Genomic DNA, 17,989 nt, shown 5'->3' on the forward strand with positions numbered 1-17,989 from the left:
AATTTTGCCTCGGCGTCAGGGTATCTAACATACTAACACGATATAGGAACTTGTTCGACATAAACTCAAGGAGATCTCTCGGCAAATCTCAGCGAATGACGTCTTCGAAGCCGTTACGTAGCTCCATAGTTCTTCTCTACCCTGTGCCTTGTACCAGCTTGTGCTTCATGCTGATCACAAGCTAGCGCTGTGGAGGAACGACTGGATCAAGATGTGTGGAGAACATAAAACCCATGGGGCCCCAATCTTCCCCGCCATCTCTCCACACTTTTCGATCGCCAGTGGTTTGCCCTAGGGGGGCTACACGAGACACCAGAACACGCTTCTACAGAATCAGAGGCAGATATTGGCTGTCACCAGCGCGTCAGAATGGCGGACTCTTCTGCGACTGCGGTTGCGCATCCTCGCTTCATAGGAATGCGAGGTAGGGCGCTGGACCTAACAGTCTCATTCATTGCGACGACTGGTTTCCTGCTGTTTGGATATGACCGTGGGTACAATTCTCCAACACCAAATGATTTGGTGTGCTGATATTCGTGCTACAGAGGGCGTTATGTCGGGCATCATTTCAGCGGACCCATTCATGAACTACTTCCCAGAAACTCTGCACAACTCGACTTGGCAAGGTTTCGTGACCGCGGTTAGTGATTCTGGTGGCTCTCATTCTACATCAAACCTGCACTAACGTTGTTCGATCTTTGAACCCAACAGATCTACGAGATCGGCTGCTTGTTTGGAGCCATAGCAATGCTCGTTTTCGGTGACGCGCTCGGGCGACGAAAGGGAATCATGATAGGCGCTGCAACTATGATTCTTGGTACAATTATACAAGTAACTGCTATCAAGGGTTACAATGCCACCGCACAGTTCATCATCGGTCGCGTTGTCACTGGCGTTGGCAACGGCATGAACACTGCTACAATTCCCACGTACCAAGCCGAATGCTCGAGGACGAAGAACCATGGTCTCCTGATCTGCATCGAGGGCGGAGTCATTGCCTTTGGTACCCTCATCGCGTATTGGGTGGACTACGGGTGCTCGTACGGAAGCGACAACTTCACGTGGCGCTTCCCTATCGCTTTCCAGATCTTTTTCTGTATCATTGTCTTGGCTGGCATGACTTGGCTTCCAGAGTTAGTGTACTCTCATGTCTATTGTGAGAAACATACTAACCTCCTTCACCCATTCTAGGTCGCCACGTTGGCTCTTGACCAAGGATCGGCACGAGGACGCAGCGAAAGTAATTGCGGCGCTCCGTGGCCATGCCATCGATGACAGCGAGACGCGCTTCGAAGCTCACATTATCATGGACAGTATCCGCGCGTCTGGTCACAAAGGAGGAATTACACCATTCAGCGCCCTCTTTACAAACGGGAAAACACAGCATTTCCGACGGATGATGCTCGGCGCTTCGTCGCAGCTCATGCAGCAGATTGGCGGCTGCAACGCGGTCATTTACTACTTTCCTCTCCTTTTCGAGAACTCAATCGGCGCTTCACATGATCTGTCGCTGTTGCTCGGAGGCATCAACATGATTGTCTATTCGATCTTTGCGACTACATCTTGGTTCATTATCGAACGCACTGGTCGGCGAAAGCTCTTCCTGATCGGCACCTGGGGCCAAGGGCTGTCGATGGTTCTGGTGTTCGGCGCCCTTATTCCAGGCACGCAAACTGCTGCAAAAGGCGCTGCCGTTGGATTGTTCACGTATATTGCGTTCTTCGCTGCGACATGGGTAAGTCTCTGTTCTGCAAAATCACACACGAGATATACACTAACTTGATCAATCTCCACAGCTTCCCCTTCCATGGCTATACCCCGCAGAAGTGAATCCCGTAAAGACGCGTGGCAAAGCAAACGCTATCTCGACATGCACCAATTGGCTGTCAAACTTCGTTGTCGTCATGATCACGCCTATCATGATTGATAACATCGGGTGGGGCACCTATGTCTTCTTTGCAGCGATGAATGCGTGCTTCTTGCCCTTTATTCACATCTTCTATCCTGAGACCAAGCAGCGAAGCTTGGAGGAGATTGACCTTATCTTTGCCAAGGGTTTCTTGGAAAACATGAGTTATGTGAAGGCTGCGAAGGAGTTGCCGTTCTTGGACCCCATGGGTATCGAGCAGATGCAGAGAGAGTACGGCTTCTTTGACGACGACACACTTGAAGGCGGAAAGGATATTGGAGTGTTGGAGAAGGGTGATGAAGCGACTGTTACTGAGACTGCACGCATGTAGGCACGCATGTAGGCATGCTGTCTCTGCCGAAATGAACACTAGCAATATTGATTGAGTCGAAATTTGGTTTCGAGGACTTCTGGAATCATTAAGATGCCAGCTAATCTCCAATTTCAATTAAACCAAAGTCATAGGGACTTTGCAACACTGCAAGGTTTGACACAATAAAGCGAAGAATCAGTCTTCATTCATTCTTCGTCCTTCTCTATCCATCTCCATCTCTCCATATGTAACTAAAAGGGTATATACATTGTTGATAAATGATGTAAACGGACCAGCCTTTGGTTTCTCGCGCTCCTTACGTCCAACCTCAATCGGTTATGTAATATTCACTGTACTTGCTCTTTCTTTCTCAGAACACACATACAAAACCAATCGCTTAGCTCAGAAACTTGAGAGCACGCTTGATCCTGTTACCGCCACGGTTGCCGAAGCCCTGGAAGCCCTGGCCCTGATTCCGACCCTGGCCTCGGCCTTGACCTTGACCGTTCTGAGTTGCGCCTTGGTTCTGCTGGCCCTGGCCCTGGTTCTGGTTCTGGCCTTGACCCTGACCTTGGTTACCGTTCTGATTGCCGTTGCCGTTGTTGTTGCCGTTGCCTCCCTGGTTACCACCGTTGTTGTTGTTGCCATTTCCAGCATTGGGAGCCTGAGTCGCATCTGGGATAAGAGCTGAGACAGATGTTAGTACTGATTCCAATACGATCAAAATGCGACGGATGAGAAATCAACGCACCGGAAATGGCACTGGCACCCTCATTACCGCCCGCAGCACCAGCAGCCTGGTTCGCCGCGATAGCAGCAGGAAGATCCTTTTGATTTTGCAAGATTTGCGCAGAGATACCCTCAAGTGTCTGAGCAGTGTCGACAGCTAGCGGCAGTGAGTATGGATATAGGATAGGGCAAATGCTTTGTGTTGATAATGGAAAATGTGGAACTTACCAGAAGCGCTCTCGTCAGTACGACCAGTTCCGTCAGTCTGCTGGACAGCGAAGCATCCGCCAAAGGGACCGGCAATGGCGTTGTTGCGGCATCGAATAGTGCAGATGTTACCCGTTGAGGCGCCAAGACAGTTGAAGTTGTCGGGCATCTGGACGTTGATAACAAAGTCCTGTTCCTTTGCCTGAGAGAGACCGAAGCTACCAGGGATGTTGTTGGATACCTTCAAGGGTGTGAAGGTGGTCACGGCGTTGCTAGTCTCGTCCATGTCGCATTCGAATGGACCAGCGCCATCTGCGTTGACTTGATGGATAGTGACAGCCAACATGGAGCCAGAAGACACTTGAGCCATACGGCCAGCTGCAAGCTCGTTCTCGGTTTGCTCACCAATGTCAATGTTTCCGGCAATTTCGGTTCTTCCGCAGGCGTTGACAATGTTCTGCGTAATCTCCGAGTCGCGAATGATGGTGGCATCTTGTTGGCAAGGAGAGATGGTAGTGCAGTTGCGGGCAATGGTGGGATCCACCAAGAAACCTTGACTCTCTCCAGAGTCTCCAACGGCGGCTAAAATGGCTGCGTGCGAGTGCACGGTGGAGACCAAGGTAGCAAGTGCAATAGAAGTGGCAGTGAAGTACATCATGATTGGAGTTAGAATAAAGTTGGCGCTCAGCGCTGAGAATAGAATAGAATAGAATGTGGAGTAAAGAAGGACTAGCGTCGAGCTGTGAAGAAGTGAAGACCGTTGATGGAGATAGATTACAAGCAGTGGAACTCATGGTAATCTATATACTGGGGGATCATGACAGGGCATGCCGCCGTATCGTGAAATTTCTTACTCGAGATCCATGGTGGGTGTCCACTTCCATGAGACGTGCTTCGGTATAGGTAAGGGCTGTGTATATGCTGATGCTGGCCTAGGCGCCTCAGTCGATACTTGGCAATGAAGGAGTGGAGTACAACATGTTGCCAAGATAGGAATAAGCACCCCTGGGTAGACTTCGCAGGAGCTTGTGGCGTCTCTGTGATGGGAACACCTAGCCTGCCATGGACGTAACGGCGCTGTGGTGAAGCGGATCCACCCGCATCAAACTTCGAGAACCTGTACGAGATCATGCTCTCCGTCACTTAGCGCTCATTGTACCTGCAATTCAGCCTCCGTTTTACCGTAGCACGCTAGTGATGAGGCATGGGAGGTTTCGACGACCGTAAAGTCAAGTTTCGAATCAGAACGTAGCACGCCACCACGAAACATGACGGCTCAGTACAGCCGACGTCGTACGTCCGGCTCAATCCCGGAAGCTATGCTTGTGCAGATGACAGCAGAGAGCGAATCGTCTATCCATGAGGTGGGAGGGCCGCGGAAAGCTGGTGTTTCGAAATCAGGCGCCCGGAAAAGTGGGTATCTCCCGTTACATGCCTGTGGGGGCTACCCGTTGGAGGCTGAACACCGCGCCTCGGCAGATACGCCGTGGTGCCTCTCGCGTGGAGATTCGTCTTTTCGTCGCTCTCAACAATGCCTAAGCGAAAGGGGTTCAGATTTACGATAGCGCAGACATAGATGATGCATCTGTCATTCCCGCACTCCTGAGGCATTTCTGTCGCATCGTGCGGCTTGCTGCGAACCACAACGCAGCGAGCAGTGAAGCATTCGATGTACACTGTAAATTCTGAACAGCATGGATGCAGTCAATCGGGTTCGACGGGTACATTTCCTGCGTTTGCTGTGATATGCGACAGGCGCAAAACAGGACGTGGTGTTTTGGGAGTCGTCCAAGTAGAGGTTCCATTGTAGTGTATGTGAGTGTGAGTCAATATCGCGCCACAAAGGTTAGCCTTCTGAATCAACTGGCGCGTGGCTGGCGGCAATGCATGGCTTTCGTTGAGTGAATGCAAAGAAAGGATTGTCGACTTGGTAGTCCGTTCATCCCCGCGGCGGCGGCGGGCCCTGGTCTAATCGCCGAATAATCGCCGTCAGCCTTACAACAATCAGACCACTTTCATCATCCATCGCTCAGAAAACTTGTGAGCTGTCGCAAAGCCACAACGAGCTTCCCGACACATCAATTACAATTGCAATCCGACGATCCGCTGCACACAATGAACACAGTAAGCTCAAGCCCTGCTCCCAATCATGTGCACCCCGTGCTAACAGTCAAATAGGTCAAATCGGTATAGTACGTCACACACTGCTCCAAAGCTCTACCGACCACATGCATATATCCGCCACTCCACCAGGGCCACCAACACCCAATGCGAATCGCCTCAGCGATATGCCATGGAATAAACAATGAATACGGTCTGACACCCACACAGCTACGGTTGGGCGACCTTGATAGTAGCAGGCGGCGGCGCCTACTTCTTCGCCAAACGCAGCATCAACGCGGACCGCGCCGCAAAAGCCGAAGCCGACCGCCAGAAGCGAATCCGCCTCTATGAACTCGAGCACGGCATCAAGAACTCGGCTCCTACCACAACCCCACTGAACCCCACGGCGAAACCAGGATCTACACAGTCGGCACCGCAGAGCGTGACAAGCGAGCTGGGCCGGTTGAGGAGCGAGGGGGGAGGTAACGGCGGGGTGGGAGGTGAGGGTAATCCAAGTATGCAGGCTAGTCAAGATCCGGCGCCTACGAGACATGCGCCTGAGAGTGAGGGGCAGCGGGTGGGAGAGAAGAGCAAATACGAGGCCAATGAAGTGTACCGGAGTCGGAAGGGTGACCGGTTCTCATGAGCCAAAGACTGAGAGGATTGTTACGAAGAGACGCTTGGTTGGTGGGAAGAGGCTGTATATATGTGAGACATGGCCATTGGAACATGGGTTCATGGTTCCGCGTTCACTTGACGGCGTTATGGCATGGAAGATTTCCACTCTTTGTATTATCGTACATGAGCGGGCTGGCGGCTCCAATACCCGCTCCAAGCTATGCTAAATAACAACCATGATCCAAAACGCCTACGCGATATATCAGGGTATAAAGCGATGTGTTGCCGTTCAGTCTCTCCCGCATCAATCGTCACGACGACTCCTTACATGAACATAGTACTCTTTGGGCTGTCTCTCCTCTTCTCGTACAGCCACTTGTTGTTCAGCCCAACACTCGCCTTGCCGGTGGAGGGAGTCGGGGTGCCTGGCGTCATGCTGCTCGAGCTGTCACCGAACAAGCTGCTGCTCATCGAACTGCCATAGCTCATGCGCTTTATTGCTGACCCACTGAGCGACCTATCGAAGCTTCCACCATTGTTCGGTGAGAAGGGCGAACCTGAACCAGACCTCCCGAAGTTCGGGCGCGGGCTTGGAGAATGCGAGCCATGTTCTTGAGCGCTAAAGCTGTTGCTGCGCGGTGTGGATCGTTGGTATCTGGGAGGAGTCACGTAGTTGGGCGATGCGTATGCGGAGCCTGGGGTCGGAGGCGCCTGGACACCCGTCTTCAGCCCCATCGAGGCGCGTTGTGAGGGGGTGAGAGGTATATCGACAATCTCATCGGGGTAGTAGCGCCGGATCAGAGGCAGGAAGGCGATGACGATGTTTGCCGCGAAGACGACGCGGACGAGGAGTATAGCCCAGTGGCTGTAGGGAACAGCCTTGACAACAGCGTTGATCGGCGTCCTAGTGAGATGTTAGCATGCCATGCAAGGACGAGATGACACACGGGCACTCACGCAGCATATTCCAACAGCTTGATCTTCTGGGTGACGCGGCTGCCGTAGACTGAAAGGAACAAGAAGCCCGTGTTGAGGACAATGGCCCTCACGTTGCGCTCGTCAAAAGTGGTAGCATACTGGCGGCGCGCAATCTCATCAAGCTTGGGATGTCGCCAGGAGCCATTGGGCGTGTATGGCTGTTCTGTCTGGGCAGATGGTGTCGCGGGCGTTTGCGGAGTTGGCGGCTGCGCGTATCTGGTTGCAGACATGGTGTTGAAGCTTTCAGCTATGCGCGTTGATTGTTTGTTTGGCCCGGAGGGAGTCGCAAGAGGTGGCTCGGGTCACGTGTCGGGGTACACTTTCACTGCTGCTGTTGAGTTAGTAGTCAGTCTTGGGCAGGACCGCGAGGCTACAGGAACATCATGTGCGCCTTGGGTTGCGGCGGTGGTGAAGGTCAGAGTGGTTGTGCAGCAACCATGTTTTGCCAAGGGCGCTCGGAGGACGGACATACTCCCGGTAGTCTTGGACAGGGGTCCGTCACCCCCGCCGTCATCCCGCGGCTGGCCGCCAAACGTCGTGCGCTCTGTTCCCAGCTTCACTCTTTCTCTCTCTCTCCATGTACCTTCAGCCATGGCGGGACTCATAGAGCAGCTTGACGGGTCCATCTCCGACATACTGGCGGCCTGGAACATCTACACCACTCTCATTGCCTTCTCCATTGTCGGCTTCTTGGCCTTCATCATCTACGACAGCGCCGATGCCGACACGCACCCGCTGCTGCTTGCGAGACAAGCAGTGGCTTCATATGTGAGGCAACCGGGAGAATCCGCCATCTTCAGGTCTCCCGAGACTCCCCATGGTTGTATGTACACCTCACCCTATGCTGCTGTATTCACCACTAATTCCGGACAGACCCTCTTCGTACCGGACTTGCCGTGAGACCGCCGGGCGCTCCCATGTACTCGGCCGGAAAGGATGGAGATCTTCGAGATATCTGGCGACGAGTCATAGGCGAAATCCCTCTCGACAAAGGCGCCAAATCCAGCGGCACGGCAAACATCATGACCGTCTTCGGCAAGGAAGGCGTGACTGAGCACAAGGTTGAAGATGTTACCAAGGAGATTGCTATCCTCGGAAAGCACCTGCAAGAGCGCAGTGCGAAGAGAGTTGCCATCTACCTACCGAACAGTCTCGAATTCCTGGCCGCCCTCTTCGCTGGCGCCTTCTACGGCTTCACGCCCATCCTCATACCATACAACCAGCCACACCAGACTCTGGTTGAGCTTCTCCGCCAGACAGGAGCCGACGCTCTGATCGCCGAGGCCGGCTCCGTTCCCCTTTCCGAAGTTGGCCAGGGTGTGTCTAGCCTGCGCTCCGTCATCTGGACTGTAGAGAAGACAAGCAGGCACATGGACTGGAGCGAGGTGCCCGAAGGCGTTGGCGGAAAGATCGACGTCGCCGTCTGGCATGAGCTTGTACAGGAACACAAGAACGCTCCCACAGCACTGCCCTCCGCTTCCGAGAAGGCACCAGGTGTCGTCTTCCTCTGGCAAGAAGCCGTTGGAAAGCCAGCAGAGATCGTCGAGTTCACGCAGCAGGTATGAGGACGTAGAGTCTTGGTGTATACGTCTACTGACACAAACAGAACCTGACTGCTGCCATTGGCGCACTAATCACATCGCTTCCTGCCTCCCAACGACTTAACCCCTCGGACACATTCCTCCCTGCCGACGCCTTCACGCACTCTTACTGTCTGTGCCTGACATTGGCTGCTCTGTTCTCTCACGCGACAGTCATCATTCAGTCCGTTGCGGGCCCGGGCGTCGACCTTGAACTGGCCACACGTTCCATCGCTCCCACAGTCACAGTCATCTCAGCCGAAACAGCTGCGAAGCTCCACAATACCACCAAGACGTCGATCACTGGCGGTCCACAAAAGTTGGCGCACTACCTCGAGACGCGCATGTTGACTGCTGGCCGTCTGCCTACCGACAGCCTTTTCACCAAGCTCAATGCGCCCACTAGGGCAGCTATCGGTACAGCACCTGGCAAACTGCGTTTGGTCTTCGTGTCTGAAAGACAGGGCCTGAACACGCCACCACTTAGCTCACATGATCTTTCGGATCTGCGTATCTTCACCAAAGCGCGTGTCGTATACGCCTTGACCACTGCCAAAGTAGCTGGAGCTGTTGCGCAAACCAACATCTACGATTACCGGAGAGGAGAAACCCCTTCCAACAAGCACAGCCACTTCGGCGTACCTCTCAGCTGTGTGGAGATCAAGTTGAAAGACACACCGCAACATAAGACGACAGATGAACAGATTGCTGGCGAGCTTGTTGTCACTGGCTCATCGGTTGTAGGTGGCGAGGCTCACCTAGGTGTGAACGCGACCATTAGAGACGATCATACTTTGGCCTATGTATGATTAGGGCGCGAGCAGCGACATTGATTATATGCGACAGTCCCGAGAAACATGTTGTCGCAAAAAACGTGTAATGTGATATAAACTCATCTTGAAGCTTGTGGATACTCTCGATATGCAAACGGCTCAACTGTACTCTTTGTTTTGCATGCAGACACGCGACTGACCATGCATCTAGACTGATTTGTGCAGTAGTTCGTCATGCATCCCAAGTGCCGACACCTGGCCTGCTTCCCCGCCGTCTAGCACCAATCGTTCCAACCAGCGGCATCTCAATCGGGTGCGGTAATCCGCAAAGCTCCCGTCTTCCTTCCCATCTGCGTTATATCCTGTGGAGAATATGTCGTTCCTATCTTGTCGCGTGGGGATCGTCCCTCTGGGGCAATCTGAGCCGAAGCGCCACCGAGGCTAAACCTCAGCCGGCTGTGGTGCTTATCTGCACCTGCACGAGCGTCGAATGACAACCTGCAAGTCTTGCGACCGTCACATCTACCCAAGGACCGAGACCGTGGAACTCAGCCGCTAATCGTGAAAGCTCCTGTTGTTAGTGGTCCTAGACTGAGCAAAATGCTGCGAAGAAGTGCTCGAGGTGTTCGCGTAGCTTAGCTCAACCCCTCCCGGACTTGTCTCTGAACCATGGGTTGCACACGATGGCCAGGATTGTGGCGCTTATCTTATCGTGCAGGTGTGCTTGCTAGAGATACCGACGTAACGTCAATCCAGGGTGGCCGCCATTCGGAGATCTGCACCAAGACTATGCACCGATGCTAGAGGATAAAGAGGCGCTCGTGTCCGTCGCGCGAGAGGACTTCATCTCTACGCCCTCCCCACCTTTGACTGTCGGCACACGGCAGGCTTCAAGATGCCCTTCATCGAGAAGCCGCACTGGACGCTTCGGGTTGAGCAACCTGAGAGCACGTTTGCGCAGGGTAATTCGCGATGGTAGGTTCGAGTTTGGCATGGAGATGCGCAATTGCGAACAATTGTATTAATCAATGTTATACAGGACAAACAAAGATCTTGATCCTGTCCCGAGGCATGCTAGGAAGTGGGGTGTTACAAGCTTCATTTCGTACTGGGTCTCGGATGCCTTCAAGTACGTCTTGTCGAAAAAGAAAAATCGTTTCCGACATCACATCAGATGCTAATACCAACCCAGCGCTGCGACATGGCAATTCGCATCGAGTATCATTGCAATTGGTACTTCCCCCTCACTCTACCGTCCTGAACTACATCTCGAACGTCCATTAACACCACCAAGGTCTTACATGGCGCGAATCGCTCGGCATAGTCGCCCTCGCCTTCTTCATCATCTCCTTCGTTATTGCCCTTAACGGTGCAATCGGCGTCCTCCACCACGTCCCTTTTCCCGTAATTGCACGCGCCTCCTGGGGCTTCTGGGGCTCTTACATTGCCATTATATCCCGCGCCATCCTCGCAGTCTTTTGGTTCGCGATCCAGAACATGAACGGCGCAAACTCTGTTCGTGTCATGATTGGCGCCATCTGGCCGTCTTTTCTCACTCTGCACAATGGCATTCCCGAAAGCCAAGGCATCGATACGGCGACTATGATCAGTTTCTTCATCTTCTGGTTAGGAAGCCTGCCGTTTCTGGTCATGCACCCTAACGAGTTGAGATGGTTGTTTATGGCTAAGAGCATTATTGTGCCGATTGCGTGGATCGCTATTCTGATCTGGGCTTTCGTTAGCACAGATGGTGGCGGCGACATGTGGGATCAGAAGGCTACATTGACGGGGAGTGCGTACTCCTGGGGCTTCTTGTCCTCACTCACGAGTGTTATTGGAAACTACGCTACGTTGTCTGTCAACCAGGTAAGTTCTGTCATGGTCTCTTGATTCCTGTCAAGAAGATTCTACATGAATTTGATGTTCTGACGTATGCCTATAGTCCGACTTTTCCCGCTACTCCCGCGTTTCCGTGAAATGGCAATGCATCTATGTCCCCTTTCTGCCCATCGTCTTCACCTTCATCGCCTTCATCGGAGTCGCCGCCACCTCAGCCGGCGCTGTCAAATATGGCACTGTGGAGTGGGACCCCATGGCCCTGATCTCGCACTGGGACAACCGTGCAGCCCGCTTCTTCGCCGCCTTTTCCTTCGCCCTCGCCGCTCTCGGTGTCAATATCTCTGCAAACTCCCTCTCCGCAGCCAACGACCTGACCGCTCTGTTCCCTCGCTACATCAACATTCGTCGTGGCCAGTTACTTTGCGCGGTGCTCTGCTGGGCACTTGTTCCTTGGAAGATCCTCGCGTCCGCTGGTAGCTTCCTGAACTTTATGTCAGCTTATGCGATTTTCCTGGGACCGATTGCTGCAATTATGGTGGTGGACTTTTGGGTCGTACATCGTGCCAAGTACGACACTCTGGCGTTGTATCAGTACCATGGAATCTACAGGTACACCGCCGGCTGCAATTGGCGCGCCATTGTTGCTTTTCTCGTTGGCGTTGCACCGAACATGCCCGGTTTCATTCAGTCCATCAACCCCGCCATCGACGCTGGTGTGGGCGCGAGACCATACAGCTTCGGTTGGCTGTTAGGCTTTACTGCGACGGCGCTAGTGTATGCAGTCTTGGAGATGTTTGTTGCGCCGCCAACGGAGACGTTTATCGATAGGGCAGTGTATCCGGATGAGATTTATGATGAATCGGGTGTTGTAGATGAGGGCCTAAGTGTAGGCAGTGGAGAAGATAACAGAGCCGAAAAGACAGGGTGGAAGGCTAAGATGAGTAGAATTTTGTAGATGGTAAAGTTTCGTGAAGGTCTAAGGGCTAGATGCGGCTAGTCCTCGTTGCATACAAGTAGTATGAGCATTGCCCTTTAGAAGGAATCCAAATCGACCTGTCATATTTTTTTGAATGGTACGCGAGCCATGGTTTACCATACAGAATATCATTATGTGAGTAAAGAGGGTATACAACATAAAAGAGCGTCACTTCGTCTCATGCGTTCCAACGCCATGCCCATGCATCCTTGAACCACAGGTAATGAGTCCACCTACGACAGCCAACACAGCCTTCTCGTTGAGATCGTGCATTGTCTCCTTACAAAGCAACGACAACGCCCACAAGGACAACACCAATAACAGCACCCATCCCCACCGTAACCTGTCCACCAGCCCCCGTACTCGAATCACCAGTGGTACTCGCACTCGCAGCAGCAACCTGCAAACCATACACAGTCGACGTCGCCACCGTCCCATTAGTCGTCGCAGTAACAACGCTCGTTGCCGTCGTCGAAGCCGAACACGCACTCCAGCTCGTCCACGGTGCAGAACTACTCCAGGGTCCTGCAGTCCAGCCAGGCCAGTCCGACGGGGGACATGCGCTGCCTCCCCACCATGCTGTCCAAGGGCCGTTGCGCCAGTCTGAACGCGTGGACCAGTCGCTGTACGGACCGTAGTTTGAGGTGCCCCAGGGGCCGGGGCCGTCGGGACCTAGACAGTGGTTTTAGCAATTGATCTCAGGGTTCCGATTGATGAGGGTTATTTACCTCCCCAGCGTCCTCCTGGTCCTCCAGGTCCGCCTGGGCCGTGCGGTCCTCCTGGTCCCCAAGGCCCTTGGCCGGGTCCGTAACTACCGGTTGGCCAGGGCGCCGCAGTTAGGGTCGATGGGATTTTGCCCTCGGAGAGAAGCGATTCGTAGATTGAGGACCACTTTGCTGGATCGGAAGAAGCCCATGGTGGTCCGGAGCCGTACCAAGGGTCGGTCGATGTAGGCGCAGGTGTTGTGCTCTGCGCAACGAGGGGCGCAACAAGCGCTGTGATGGCGGCCAAGGTGAACTTCATGTTGTCGGAATTGGTGTCCCAAGTTTGCCTTTTCGTATTCAAAATATGGTAGCCGTTATGTCGTGAAAACGTGGTGATAGTCCAGAATGTGTAGTGACTCGCTTTTGTGGAACGATGCTAAGCCTTGTCACATCAAAGTCGCACTTGTATCTTCCTATCTCCAGGAAAAAAGTTTCCACACGCGAACGCGCCAGCATTCAAATACCCCAAGGCACGATATACGCGGCCTACGCGCTTATTGGACGCCATCGAAGCTCACCCTCCCCTCCGTCATAGAGAAAGCGCCCGGAGGGGGCCCGCGAGGCTCAGCTGAGGATAATCCGCCAACTCCACACGCCTACACTGGATCGCCAGGCTAGGACGAGCTGCAAAGAAGCGTATGATCAGAGATGACAAGCAACAACGCTTACAGGGCTTACGCGTCTGAAAACCGTATGCGCGTATGGTCTCGGCAGTCTTGCGGGCACGCAAGCGTCATTGGCATGGTGGTGATGCAGGGTCAAACCTCCCAGCCTTGTGGAGTACGCAAACAGGCGAACAAAACCTGAGGAAACGACCAGATTGGTTGATGCTAGCTTGGAATACATGCAATTGGGTAAGTGGGATTTCGAAAGATGATCTTGTGACTATAAACAGAAAGGGCGGCGTGAGACAAGCGTGCGACGTGCTTTTTCGGAGAATGAGGTGGGGAGAAAACGCGGAGAAAGGTGCAGTTGTGTCACCGCGCATGCATATGTCAGTTATTGACAATGCCTGCTTCGCAGCATCAGAAGAATTTCCAAAAGCAGGCGTGTTACAGGTTGTCGGTGGTTCTGGTTCTTGAGTAGGTTCCACATCTGACGACGCAGTGAACAACTGGTAAATTGAGGTTGAGTGAGGATCATACTCCAACGAACGCTGCTGGCAGCCCGACCGTCGATCATCGGCATAAACGGAGACGCGAGCACCGATGAGATGCTTACTCTGACAACACCATCGCGGCTCGATTACATATAGGCACAATTCCTGTGCGATAGCATACGCGTCCTGTCGGTTCTAGAAGTGAGTACGTTGTCGTCGCGCTGAGTCACGATCTGCCAAGTGCGCAAGCTTGCATCTTCACATGCTGGGCATCATATGACGATATCCACCCAACTTCTTCATTTCGGGAGAGGCTACTGCGCTGATACAAAGCAGACACCTGGAAGCATGTCTGTATTCGAAGATTGTAAGTGCCATAATGTGCTGGACTGCATATGCATGGCTGCTTTCCACTTGGGGATGATAGGCCATGTCCCATGTAACGAGTGTTGCGTATGTGCTGTGTGAGCGCAAGGCTTCTGCAGACTAGATCTTGCAGAGATGTTCAGCGAACTGCCACTTCACATCTCGGCATTCATGATCTGTTGTTATGGTCCACACGTCTCTCGAGAGCACACAGCTGACAAGTCAGGGCACGGGGATATGTCTTCCATGATCGTATTGGTATATTCTTCGCATCGGCTTTCCACATCCGCCTAGTTCACGTCGGGTAACCGCACAGCGATGTCGCCCGACTGTGTAATGTATCGCACCCACGGCAGCGATGGGTATTGCAGCTGAACGCATGTTAGTGATCGCACCCTCAACTGCGAAGTGACTTGCACTTACCTTGGGCTCGATGATCTTGAGATACCGCACTTGGATACCTGACGTGGTAAAGTACGGGATCTCAAACTTGACGTTGATGGGCCTCTTCGCCTTTCCGCCGCCAACACCTCCCATGCTGCCTCCGAAGCCTCCCATCATACCACCGCCCTTCTCGTCGTCGCCACGCACAGATGGCAGACCAAGCTCGGCGCGCATGAGAAACTCCTTGCCGCCACCAAATTGCTTAATCTTCCATACTATGGATGAGGTCTCAGGTGCATAGTGCACGGTACCGATGTTTGTTCGGAAGCGAGGTGTGTCTGCGTCCTCGGGGACGGGTATCGAGATCTGCACGTTGTTCGCGGTGCTTCGTCGCTTAAACTGTGCTCGTGCCTACAAGATGTCAGCCTACTAGATGCATGGCTTCAGCGGTCCACCTACCTTCAACATGTATTCGATCCTGCTGCCTGAATGACTCTCCACAATACACTCTACCCAGATGAGGGGCTTGACTTGTGTGTTCAGTCGGTAGCTCATAAGCTCGAATTCGCCATCTGGCGGAATGAAGCTGATTGTCCGGTCGTTCTCGAATCTCGATAGTCGCACACACTGGTGGAACTTGACATCCTCCATCTCAACGGCCTTTCCTCGTGTAGCCCTACCGGTGGTCTCAAACATGGCTTTGTCGTTCAGACCTAGTCGCAACTCAGGCATACCAGATAGGTAGCACTTCATCTTGACAGCACCCAGAATCTCAGATCGTAGCACGCTGCCGGTCGCGGAAACGAGAAGGTTGAGCGATTCGATGACATCGAGGAAGACTTCGTTTTTGCGGTACCGGATACCCTCACTTCGCCAGCTGACGGCGTTTGTGACTGCGATGGGTGGCCGTGCGATCTCGAGCTTGTGCGACTCTTGTGTGATGTATCTGCACAGACATGGTGTTAACATGTATCCACATGACAGTTTCAGAGTAGAGCATACTCTTGTAGAATCTTGGTCTCTGTTGTCTGTGGGTAGCCAAAGTCCATCATCTCATCGAGCAACTCGTAGATGACGACAAAGTTGTCTCTTATACTCTCTTCCTCGAGCTCCTTGAAGTACTCGGTAAAGACCTCGACAATCTTGTGGAGGAACAGGAGAATCTCGGCGGCATTGGTGTTTCGCTTGGTCAGGGCGAGGAGGTAGAGGTTGTTGTGGCGGATGTAGAGGTAGTTGATGCCTTCGCTGGAGAAGCATGGTGGAACTGCCGAGCTCTCGTCTTCGGCCTCGCTCAGCAGAATGGGGAACTTCTCGACGGCGGACATGGGAATGTCTCCCCGGTAGTTGCGCGCCAGAAGGGTCTAAGCAGTAGTCAGTAGGTAGCCGTTGCAGCCACTTGACCGCCATACCTTGCCCTTCAGGTCGAGAAAGAAGACCGCCGACGCCATTGTGAGGGATTATGAGTGTTGCGAAGAGTAGAAGAGGCGTAATCAGCTACCGGGTCATGGTGCGCAAGAAAAGGGCGATCGAGGGGTATACGTGCTATGTCCTTGTCGCGTCTCGGTGATGCCAGAGTAATTGCGGCTCTTCCCGCCCCGCCAAGACCTTTCCGCCCTACAGCCCTTTCCGCTGTCCAACACCACGCTCATTTCTCCACATACCACCTGCCGTACTCATACGCCTAATGAATTGCAACAGGCATCGCCGCCAGCACAACCGGTGTTAGGTAGACGGTGATAATGGTGCTTCACCTGGATCGATTCTTACCTCCTCCATCTCAAAGGAGGCATCGCCCGACCCATGGGGAGACACGATCAGACCCGCAGTGATCCCATGTATGTGCTAATACCTGGAAGATGCGTCCCTGAAGAGCCTATTTTGGAAGAATGCGCTGTATGATTCCGCTGTAAAACTTCTGGAGTCAAAGTTTTCATTCGCATGGCAGCTGGGACTAGAAGCAGCGACTCCAGGCGGGCCGGTGTGGGGAAGACGGGACTCGTGATGAAGGGGTGGAGATGGTAAGCAGACCATGGTCAACGGGTCGCAAAGCCACAATAAATGCTAACACCGAAAAAATGCTTCGAGTCGTATACAGACACTGTACATTTACTCTTTGCTCCCGTTGTGTGAACGCCTTCACGTCCCGAGCTCCCTATGTTACGCCTTCAAATGATATACCAGCACTGCTTGACCTGTGGGGCAGATCCGCGAGCAGCATACCAGGCCAGGCCAGCCTGATTCATACGATATAGAATTACCAGGGGATGAAGCCTCTCGTATATATATCACCCAACTTTCGTCAACTCAGAGCGTCACATCAGAGCAAGGTCATGATGAGCGAAGATATAGTGTCAACGACCTCAGCCACGCTCTCATTACACACGCAGTCAACGAAACGTCTAGGGCTCCTTCGAATCTGGATGCTGCGCTGTACGGGGCAGATGGTCCGACCCAAGTGAGTCAAGAAGTCTCGCCACGGCGCCCAAAGAAGGTCTAAGACATTTTGACACCCACACCCAGTGTCCCCCTGAATAGTCTTGCATTCACATCCCAGCCCGTGCCAACGCAAACACCGATGCTTCCTGATCTGCGACATCCAGAGATTACGTAGGGCTCGATCGCATTACCGATCGACGGGCACGGTCGCACGATCCCATCAACCTTATGGAGGACCGCCTTAACCTATGCAACATTTATGCATTTATCCCACGACTAGCATTCTACAATGCCCGCCTGAATAGCATACCATTAGAGGATCACTTGAAGGACTTCGGTATAGCCCGTGAGGCAATCGGCATTATCGTGAATTTCAAACTTGACCAGGGGCTGAACGACACCAAGATACGCATTCACGAGGAAAATTATAAGATTCAAGCATCATTCTCGGGGGTCTTGGAGCTGGAATGGGTCTGCCTGACAATACCTATTACCAAGCTTTCAACAAAGACAGGACTCAAAGGAGATGTAGTGCATAATTTGCGGCAGTGAGCTCAGTTCGGACCATCTAGTGAATGTTTCTTGCCTTCAGGACTACTGATATGCATGGCTCGGGTACTAGAATTACGCTGTTTAGGAGGCTAGCCATACGTGTCCGTACTGTCGAACCGAGATGTTTTCTAAGCCCAGGTTTCGCTCCAAGCGCTTTGACGGCGCGCGCAACTGTGGGGTAGAGACAGATCGTCTTGATTCGCTTATGTTATGGACAAATTGTATTGAGAAGTCTGCGCTTTGGTTCAAAGCCGAGTTGGCGATGCAGTGGTTGCATGATCAGAGACAGAAGGCTCATTACTGGCTGCGAACTAAGTCAACATATTGTTTCTTCGGAGATGGGTCGACAACGACACTTTACTA

At 52.9% G+C, this 17,989-nt stretch overlaps 7 protein-coding genes across 7 annotated transcripts; 3 read left to right on the forward strand and 4 right to left on the reverse strand.

The window, feature by feature from the left end:
* Window positions 1-369: 369 nt before the first annotated feature.
* ACET3X_003263 (uncharacterized protein) lies at window positions 370-2,240 on the forward strand (the record flags this gene model as incomplete). Its single annotated transcript, XM_069448519.1, has 5 exons — window positions 370-490; window positions 546-640; window positions 712-1,133; window positions 1,192-1,735; window positions 1,797-2,240. The coding sequence occupies 5 exons, from the start codon at window positions 370-372 to the stop codon at window positions 2,238-2,240; spliced, it is 1,626 nt and encodes a 541-aa protein (XP_069309810.1).
* A 379-nt stretch (window positions 2,241-2,619) lies between these two features.
* Window positions 2,620-3,816, reverse strand: ACET3X_003264 (uncharacterized protein; the record flags this gene model as incomplete). The annotated part of the gene is made up of 3 exons (XM_069448520.1): window positions 2,620-2,909; window positions 2,974-3,108; window positions 3,180-3,816. The coding sequence occupies 3 exons, from the start codon at window positions 3,814-3,816 to the stop codon at window positions 2,620-2,622; spliced, it is 1,062 nt and encodes a 353-aa protein (XP_069309811.1).
* Window positions 3,817-5,273: 1,457 nt separating this feature from the next.
* On the forward strand, window positions 5,274-5,907 carry ACET3X_003265 (uncharacterized protein; the record flags this gene model as incomplete). Its single annotated transcript, XM_069448521.1, has 3 exons — window positions 5,274-5,282; window positions 5,337-5,350; window positions 5,490-5,907. 3 exons carry the CDS (start codon window positions 5,274-5,276, stop codon window positions 5,905-5,907), a joined length of 441 nt encoding a protein of 146 aa, XP_069309812.1.
* Window positions 5,908-6,203: 296 nt separating this feature from the next.
* On the reverse strand, window positions 6,204-7,087 carry ACET3X_003266 (uncharacterized protein; the record flags this gene model as incomplete). Its single annotated transcript, XM_069448522.1, has 2 exons — window positions 6,204-6,783; window positions 6,837-7,087. The coding sequence occupies 2 exons, from the start codon at window positions 7,085-7,087 to the stop codon at window positions 6,204-6,206; spliced, it is 831 nt and encodes a 276-aa protein (XP_069309813.1).
* Window positions 7,088-7,448: 361 nt separating this feature from the next.
* On the forward strand, window positions 7,449-12,004 carry ACET3X_003267 (uncharacterized protein; the record flags this gene model as incomplete). Its single annotated transcript, XM_069448523.1, has 8 exons — window positions 7,449-7,680; window positions 7,731-8,416; window positions 8,464-9,234; window positions 10,106-10,185; window positions 10,250-10,339; window positions 10,403-10,443; window positions 10,505-11,076; window positions 11,153-12,004. The coding sequence occupies 8 exons, from the start codon at window positions 7,449-7,451 to the stop codon at window positions 12,002-12,004; spliced, it is 3,324 nt and encodes a 1,107-aa protein (XP_069309814.1).
* A 301-nt stretch (window positions 12,005-12,305) lies between these two features.
* On the reverse strand, window positions 12,306-13,048 carry ACET3X_003268 (uncharacterized protein; the record flags this gene model as incomplete). The annotated part of the gene is made up of 2 exons (XM_069448524.1): window positions 12,306-12,697; window positions 12,754-13,048. 2 exons carry the CDS (start codon window positions 13,046-13,048, stop codon window positions 12,306-12,308), a joined length of 687 nt encoding a protein of 228 aa, XP_069309815.1.
* Window positions 13,049-14,544: 1,496 nt separating this feature from the next.
* ACET3X_003269 (uncharacterized protein) lies at window positions 14,545-16,086 on the reverse strand (the record flags this gene model as incomplete). The annotated part of the gene is made up of 5 exons (XM_069448525.1): window positions 14,545-14,625; window positions 14,678-15,049; window positions 15,098-15,584; window positions 15,641-15,999; window positions 16,048-16,086. 5 exons carry the CDS (start codon window positions 16,084-16,086, stop codon window positions 14,545-14,547), a joined length of 1,338 nt encoding a protein of 445 aa, XP_069309816.1.
* Window positions 16,087-17,989: the final 1,903 nt, after the last annotated feature.

Source organism: Alternaria dauci, chromosome 2 (assembly GCF_042100115.1).
Source record: "Alternaria dauci strain A2016 chromosome 2, whole genome shotgun sequence".
NCBI classification, from domain to species: Eukaryota; Fungi; Ascomycota; class Dothideomycetes; order Pleosporales; family Pleosporaceae; genus Alternaria; species Alternaria dauci.